Below are 8,117 nucleotides of genomic sequence, written 5' to 3' on the forward strand. Positions count from 1 at the left end.
GTAGGTGGCCTTAGAAATATATAAGTATAAATGGACCCATACCTTTCAACTTCTTCGTCATAGATTTCCTTTATCGACCGTGGCTCATTATGAAGCCTCACTCTGATAGCTTGAACGAGCATCATCTGGTGAATCTCGCGTTTATGGTTGGCATGATAGTGTGGTGGTCCCGTAGGCACAAAAATACCATCGTCGTCCTCTACAATTCCTGCAGAGCATCCTTCCAATACATAAGAATAACACCTATATCTACTGTTGGTCATGGCAAAAAAAAAAAACATTAAAACATTATAGATAGCATAATTATATAAATAGCAAAATCAATTATGTTTCATGTACCCTTGGCCATTGTTGTGGTAATAAACCCAGTTATGGAGATCAACTAAAACTGTGGTGCCTTTTTTCCTCCCGGGAATTTTCTCATAGTCGCCATCCATGATGATTAAATATAAATATTAGCCAACGAACTGACAATTAATTTGAGAACAACGAGAAATAAAAAATCTAAAACATACCTTAATAGACCCGATGTGAAGCTACAATAGGATTTGTAGGTGGTGCAGCACGTGTAATGTGTAAAAGACTATAAAGTGTCTTCTGCATCCATCCTTCAACTAATTTATAACTTTCCTCCCGCATCTCTCACATTGTTGACGCATATTATCAAGTTTTTTAAATTTCCATTAAAATATTGCACTCAAAATTTCTTTAATTATACATATCAAAAAATTATTTCGACATTACATATCCTGCACAAGCCGTTTCCAAAGGCCGCCTATATGCGGCAAACGGGAGCATTGGGTATGCATTATGGTTCGGCGTTTTTGAAATCCCAATTGAAATGGTAATGGATACTCGTTTAAGTGTATTTATTATTTAGGGCCTAAAATAACTATCCAATCTTAGCGGTAAATCCGTTATGAAGCAAGCGCGACAATGACGCGCCAAACTGATACATTTTCACCACAATTAAGTTTAACATTTACGTTTTAATTCTTTTATGTCTTGAAAAAGTGGACAAAAGCAAGAATTATTTCCTATGTTAAGAATTATGCTGTACTAAAACCCCCTGAGAAATGTTAGTGTACAATTCTCATCCATCTCATTTTACCGTTCCTTACTTCAGTATAGTAACTTACAAATTCCGCCAAAACTTCCAACCAACAAGGAAGTAAAACGTAACTGCCAACTTCACTCCAATTGTTTATTTGTATTAGCATATTTAATCAATATTGTAAAATCAGATATTTTTCATTCCATAGAAAGACGTATAGTAAATCAAAGGTAAGAAAGTAGATGATTGATGATCTGTTCAACGAGTTTGTTATAAAGTAGGCTACTCATTCTCAGCATTATAACCGCGGGAAAAAAAACTATACGCACTTTTTCCTAAACAAGAGATGTTGGTGGTGGCGTAAAACATGTTTGGTTAGTCAATTGGCCAGACCACCACGCAGCAATGTCGGCATAACTTTTCTTTTCTGCATCATTCCTGTCGTTCAGTAAGCGACACAAAGAACACCATCCATTTAAATGCCCGAGCTCAACAGTGTATCGTTGATTCGTTGCTTCCAGCGGAAATAACTCAGATAAAGCTCGTCATTGATCATCAATTCCTTGAGATGATTGGCCAGATTCTCTGGGCTATTGAAATCTCTAGCGTTGACGTAGGATCCTTCCGGCAGGTAGAGAGAATAATTAGCTCCGCCGTAAACCACCGGCACCGTGTCGTGCATCAAAGTCCGATAGAGTTTTTCCGTGACGTAATCTGGGCAAAGCGAGTTATCGAAACTGAGATAAAAACGATAATAACGACCCAGCATCACATTGCAATCGGCTCGATTTACGCACGTGTGATTACTACCGTTATTTTTGCACGAGCCATAAACATCTACCGGAATGAAATTCGATAAATTACGGACCAACAATTCACGCTGACTGCTCGTTTTACAGCTGGAAACGAACCAAGCGGCTGTTCGATTCTTCACTGTCAGATTCATTTGGACGCTGTTGGCGATTGTTGCAGGATTAAAAGTACTAATTTGAGCAGATAATGTTATCCCTCGCGGGAAATTTGAACAGGATGAAGATGAATCAATGCACCGGATGCGACCGTAGGTATTTACAACATCGGAATCGAGACGATAAGTCATGGTTCGGTTAAAATAATTCTGGAATAAAGGCATTTGTAACATTTTCAAATCCGTGTGCATTGGAGATTCCAAAAGAAAGAAAACAAAGTTTTGATGAGGACGCCTCTGTCCAGGCGGTGGCAAATCGTTGGGATGGAGATCTCGAGCGTGAAAGATGACGGGATCACTATCGTTCAGTAGCCTGCGGTCGGTAGTCGTCACACAATTTGAGACTTCGTAACATCGTGCGAAGGGAGTGCTACCTATTCCAACCTCAAAGTCGCTCGTTTCGAAAAATTTCGTCCAAAACAGAATGATTTTCTGGTGATCTTGTGCTGACGTTATTTCCGATAAATTCTCGATTAAACTTCTTTCTATATTATTTATGTAATAGTTTGGGCATACCAAGTTAAGACATGGCAGTAGAAATAGAACAAAAGATAACAATTGAATAACTTTAATGGCTATACCTGTTGAAGATTGCTAATAACTAATTGTTGGTCGTCATCATATTCAGGTAACACCAAATAATAAAAGACGATGAGTACTCCAACAACGCTACTGGTTAGCCGCCTTAACATGGGCGACTGACAACTCTTCAGCAACTTTCGAAACATGCCGGATCAAAAATGTCACCATCAGGCAGTCTTTTGACAACGATGCTGCATCCTCTGAGCTTAAACTGCGACTGACTTGTGAAGGAGAGGGACTACCGTGTACAGCGCGATCGTCCCGCTGCTGGTGAGCCGTGGTGAGTAGCGTTAAATGATGGGTTTAACAATACGAAATTTCTGGATAATCTTATTGTTATTAATCTTCGTCATGAAATATAGTAGGCTATAATTCATTCATTCAATTTTACCAACTCTAACTAATCTAGCCTTAATTAATTAATATAAAGTTAAATGTTATTTACAGGGTATTACATTATATTATACTGTAACCTTTTGCTGGCAACTTAAAATTATAGCCTATAGACTAGTACCTCTATGCAGGTTGTAGATCTGGTCAAAATACTACAAAAAAAATCGACAAGGATTTTTAAATTTGACGGAAATTATATGTTTTAATTCATACGCGTTTGCAACATCTGCGGAATGGATAAAAATACATAATCATGGTAATGTATGTAATACAATGCATAAAGACTAAAGAGCATTAGCATGCCTAATAAATTTTTTATCAGGAAATAGCTAAAAAGTATATTACTACCAAAATGTGCAGCGTTATTGCAGGCATATATTGGCATACAGTTGATTACTTTTTACATTTTTATCTGTATATCATACAAGATACAAGATCCATTTACCAATTTGTTGGGTGTAGAGTAGCCTACATACACATAACACGTTCCACGTAGTCACTTATAAGGTGACAGTAATATTAGCTACTACCTTTGCCAGAAGCGACTGTAACGACAGCAGATGGTCTTTCAAGTCTCGTACATAGCAGAATATACAAGTCTGCTGGTCTACCATGCGTAGTTTACAATCGCTATAACTATAAGGATAATATCTTCAATTGTTATAGAGACAAAAAAAACACCAAAAACTTTTTTGTTTTAGCCTGCCAAATATTGTCTGGATTTTATTTCTCAAGCATATTGCGTCATTCTGTATAAGCAGGTGTAGGTATATTTTATACTTTCTTTCATTTGCGGACAACGACCGAACATATGGCAAAAGACAGTATAACAAAAATCAAATGCTGCTATATATTTATACTTTATTTTTCAAAATTTCCCTAATGTCATTGGCTTGGCCATTGGAAGGATCGATTGTTTCGGGATGATCCAGCACGTAAGGAAGTTCTTTAGATGCTGGCTGGAGCAGGTATTTGTCTCGGATGAGTTGGATCAAACACGGATGGTCTTGTTGCAGTTTCTTTTCGTTGGCGTATTCTATATTTAAAATAAAAAATGAACAGATGTGCGTTTTAAGTCTAATGGGCACTTATAGTATCAAAGTTTAACATAACGGATGCCCCGTTAGGCCATATATTATATACCTATTGTGCAAAAGGACAAATCCAAATATTTATCTGCTGGCGTCTTGGCCCAGTTGTCCCCATAAGTGTCCTCCATCAAGTTGTATTTTGTCAACGGCAATGGCTAGTGTTCGAAAAGTCAACCATAAAAATTTAGAACTATTATCGTGGCATAAGCGGAGAAATATAAATTGGCCATAAGCTGCTATAATTACTTGTGCCAAATTCAGATGCACTTCGCTAAAATTTTGTTGGTGTTTGTTGACTTGAATTGAATTCGCCATTTGACTAACATTCGTTTTCACCTCTGCTGCTGGATTGGATTTGTAGAAAAAAAACAGGAATAAGACGAGTAACGCCAAAATAAGGATTAAGGGAAAACGAACTCCGCGAAGAAATCCTGGTCCCATTGTGTTCTCTCTTCTCTTAACTTCTCCTAGGAAATCAATGGATTTATAGGCCATTATCAGTGAATTTCGTAAAAGAAATTCCAAATTATCAACACAAAACATCAAACTTTTCAAATTCATTTATACGTATAATAAACATTTTGATGGCAAAAATGAACTAGCCTATTTTTTTAACTATATAGCTGACACCACAGAGTCACAGAAAAGCACAGTAGTCTTCTTTCATTCCATGCAACTTATTCACTTACAGTTAAACTTCAGTGCGATCTCAAAACCACAAGGCACTTTCGATACTAGACCCTTTCGTTTTAGTCACTGTTGAAAAACCCGCTCCGGTTTGGAGCGTAACAGAACGCCCTAGGAAAACTTGAGAGGAAGGATGTTAGAAATCGGCGTCCCTCTGGCGACCAAATTGATCGAAAAAGAAGAAAATGTTCCACAATTTAAAAAAAAACTGATCTCGGAAAATATATTTCCTACAGCACGTCATTTACACTTGTACTAATGGAGTCTAATATTTACAAACAACTGCAAAACCAACTGGTCCATGACGTAACCGTATATGTAGAATATTCTATCTGATGCGATGGATTTATTACCACCTTCAGCCACTGTGGTCATTTGGTTATTGATGTTCATCACCATATTTGATGATTGACATCACTCCGCATCACTCTCTGTCTCAATGATTTACACGTTATTATCTAAGCAGTGTGTGGCCCCATATAGTCGTTGACGTCGTCCATACATAACAGACGGCGTTCATTTGTTCTCTTGTTCATTAGTTCTCATCATACACTTATTACCTAATGGGCTGTTCATCCGCTATCCGCCTTCCCAATTTACAGGTTTGCTACTCGATTAACTAGGAAAAAGAGTCTTAGCAAGAGTAAATAGACTGTAGGCTATAGCCTAAAAAAGAACAAGGAATGAGCCAATGAAGCGACGAGTGTTATATAGCTAATTTAAGCCTGCCATCAATTAAGAGGATGGATTGTGATAAACTTGAGTCTATTTTGTCGCATTGTGTATTCGTTATCATCCAGTGGAAAATAGCAAACTGAGTCACGCCAAGAAATCATGGTGCCGTCCGCCGTATATCGGTTTTAAACTGTGGTGTATCGGTTTGTATCGGTTTGAATGAACTATTTTAGATTTTGTTTGAAAAAAATTGCATACACCAGCAAGGGACAAGTCGCAAAATTATAATGAACAATATCAATAGCAGATTATCTTCTTTAACAATAAATTTCGTAGAGGTTATTAACAATAAACTATTGCAGAATTTATCAGAATATTGTGCAAACCACGGATAAATACATAACAAAACGACGTATATTAGGAATAACACAGAATAACAGGAACTGTGACAACGTCACTGAAATGGGAAGGAAAATTATACACTTGTCTGAGTGACAATGAAAATTTTAAGGCAAAATACTTTACAGCAAGCCAGAAATCTTATATTAAATAATTACTAAATGCCGTCTATACTTCTTGAAAAAACCCGTCATTTTCGGATCTACAACATATAGGTAAACAAAATCAGCAATAATTCCACTCGGATGTAGCGTTTACTGGGTGACATTTGACCGGACATGGAAACCTAAGGGCTTCAGAGGGGATATTTCGCTCGCCGATGAAATGGCCGTTAGTTCTTGGCGTCGGGTATGGCCGACTGAACGGAAAATTTCCACAGCAGTAACTGTCATGAGACACCTAAAAATCATGCACCCCCAAAGAGACACAGTTTATACATCTGCCATACACATTTATTTAATTCTTTATTTACTACGTAACACGGAAGTTGTTCTATAAAAATTCTCACCATGTTGGTTTGCGCAATAGGCCAAATGTAGTCCTTCAAAAATGTTTGATCGTAACCGTAGTAATCCTCATGTTCCATGTTTAAAATCTTCTGGAACAAACCCGCGATTTGTGGACGATCTTGGCTGAGTTTGACTCCCCACATACCTAAAAAGGAAAATTGTCAGCGTGAGTGTTGGTTTGATAACATTTTTCTTTTTAATGAATTGTACACCATGTTATTATACGTATCGGCCAACTTTCATCAGCAAATGCTAAGTGAATATACCTGCTAGAATAAAACTAGTACAGTGATTCGGGTGGTCTCTCATAATATGGTAAATCCGGTCACTGGCCAACCATTCACGAACGGCATCCTCTTCACGAGGTATGATTCGACTATCAGAGTCTCTAGACATTACCGTGTCCACCATTTCATCGAGCATAGGTAACTATACGAGTAAAATAATACGTGAAGGCACTAATATAAAGAAAAATGATACAGTTAAAGTTAAAAGTTTTTATATAGCCTACCCAACGCCAGGTCGCGGCACCTAGATGTGTTCCCAATTTTCGATTTTCCACAACTTCTGTGGCATTGCAAATATCGACGTGACTTCCTATTTCTAAATGGCTAATGAACGATTCCCAACTTTGGCTGTCGTCTTTTTTCAAGTTGTGATAAATCCTAACAATCCACCCTAATTTTTTTTTCGTGAAAATATTTAAATCTGAATTATACCGAACAGTACTTAAATTATTTATATTTACCTGGATATATTGAAGGTATCGAATTGAGGGTTTCTTTAAGTGGAAGTACATATTTTCTGATATGATCATGCCCAGAAAAGTTCCCATAAAGAGAATAACTGATGATCTTTTGATTAGGGCCTCTTCGGTCAGCAGCGTAACTACAAGTTGATTTAAATGGACCTAATAGGCGTACTAGAAAATTACGGTCTTGAAGAACAGGTGTGTATAAAACGGAAATGGCCAATAGAGTCACAAACGAAATGACACAAATCAAAAATTTACGCAATGGAAAACCATTTTTAAACTGTTTGCGCAAAACACTCATGTTGCTTTCGTACATATTGAAAGGTTTCGTAAAACCTCCACTCAAAGCGGGTTTTCGTTCAATGATGTTTTATTTCCGTAACGCGCATAATTTAAACAAATCAAAGATACATCAAGAGAGATTGGAGGCATACACACGGCCCTTTACCGAGTAGCCAGCGTCAAAGTCTACAAAGACACAAATAAGACAAGTTTAAAACGAAGAACGAGCGAGCCAGCACCAGACCGAATAAACGGCCAGACACTAGACCCGAGAGAGGTGAGCCAACACCAGACCGACTGAACAGCCTAGCATTGACTGAAGAAGAACTGCGTTGGGTGGGGTTTTATACTGAAAAGCTAGGTCAAATGAGGTCGGGAGAAAGTCGAAGTAATAAAAGAGAAAGTGATTTGAATCGAGGTCAGCGAGAGAGCAATAAACGAACGAGGAGAATGAACTATTTTGCCGAGAACTAGAGCGCTGACAGCCAATCCTTACATACCTTGGGGCCATGAAAGATTGCGTCCCGCAATCTAACAAAACAAAACACACATACTGAAACTGGTAAAAAGAAAGAACTTTGAAAACTGACAGGAAACATCGATTAACTGAGTAGCGTAACCTTCGAGCGTTCCAGCGAACAAAAGTGAAATGTGACCGGTCTCGGCACCTCGTGGCCGATGTGACAGTCGAAATAAAAATAACAAGTGATAGGGAGAGAAAAGT

General features: G+C 37.8%; 3 protein-coding genes across 3 annotated transcripts; all 3 read right to left on the minus strand.

The window, feature by feature from the left end:
- Positions 1 to 1,529: 1,529 nt before the first annotated feature.
- LOC124326923 (alpha-(1,3)-fucosyltransferase C-like) lies at positions 1,530 to 2,153 on the minus strand. The gene has a single exon (XM_046785640.1). The coding sequence runs from the start codon at positions 2,151 to 2,153 to the stop codon at positions 1,530 to 1,532; it is 624 nt and encodes a 207-aa protein (XP_046641596.1).
- Positions 2,154 to 3,850: 1,697 nt separating this feature from the next.
- LOC124326925 lies at positions 3,851 to 4,402 on the minus strand. Its single transcript, XM_046785641.1, has 3 exons — positions 4,334 to 4,402; positions 4,140 to 4,242; positions 3,851 to 4,032 (listed from the first exon to the last, which is right to left on the minus strand). The coding sequence occupies exons 1-3, from the start codon at positions 4,400 to 4,402 to the stop codon at positions 3,851 to 3,853; spliced, it is 354 nt and encodes a 117-aa protein (XP_046641597.1).
- Positions 4,403 to 5,839: 1,437 nt separating this feature from the next.
- On the minus strand, positions 5,840 to 6,952 carry LOC124327538. The gene is made up of 4 exons (XM_046786507.1): positions 6,869 to 6,952; positions 6,624 to 6,786; positions 6,357 to 6,502; positions 5,840 to 6,247 (listed from the first exon to the last, which is right to left on the minus strand). The coding sequence occupies exons 2-4, from the start codon at positions 6,778 to 6,780 to the stop codon at positions 6,074 to 6,076; spliced, it is 477 nt and encodes a 158-aa protein (XP_046642463.1). The 5' UTR covers positions 6,781 to 6,786; positions 6,869 to 6,952; the 3' UTR covers positions 5,840 to 6,073.
- Positions 6,953 to 8,117: the final 1,165 nt, after the last annotated feature.

This window comes from Daphnia pulicaria, chromosome 2 (assembly GCF_021234035.1).
Source record: "Daphnia pulicaria isolate SC F1-1A chromosome 2, SC_F0-13Bv2, whole genome shotgun sequence".
NCBI lineage: Eukaryota > Metazoa > Arthropoda > Branchiopoda > Diplostraca > Daphniidae > Daphnia > Daphnia pulicaria.

Bases quoted from the DNA above. Each gene is read 5' to 3' on its own strand.
- LOC124326923 (XM_046785640.1), bottom strand. From the start codon at position 2,153: ATGACTTATCGTCTCGATTCCGATGTTGTAAATACCTACGGTCGCATC.
- LOC124326925 (XM_046785641.1), bottom strand. From the start codon at position 4,402: ATGGCGAATTCAATTCAAGTCAACAAACACCAACAAAATTTTAGCGAA. The intron at 4,243-4,333 runs GTAATTATAGCA...TTCGAACACTAG, and splicing joins TGCATCTGAATTTGGCACAA to CCATTGCCGTTGACAAAATA. The intron at 4,033-4,139 runs GTATATAATATA...TTTTAAATATAG, and splicing joins TTTGTCCTTTTGCACAATAG to AATACGCCAACGAAAAGAAA.
- LOC124327538 (XM_046786507.1), bottom strand. From the start codon at position 6,780: ATGCTCGATGAAATGGTGGACACGGTAATGTCTAGAGACTCTGATAGT. The intron at 6,503-6,623 runs GTATATTCACTT...TTTCCTTTTTAG, and splicing joins TACTAGTTTTATTCTAGCAG to GTATGTGGGGAGTCAAACTC. The intron at 6,248-6,356 runs GTGAGAATTTTT...CATGATTTTTAG, and splicing joins CTATTGCGCAAACCAACATG to GTGTCTCATGACAGTTACTG.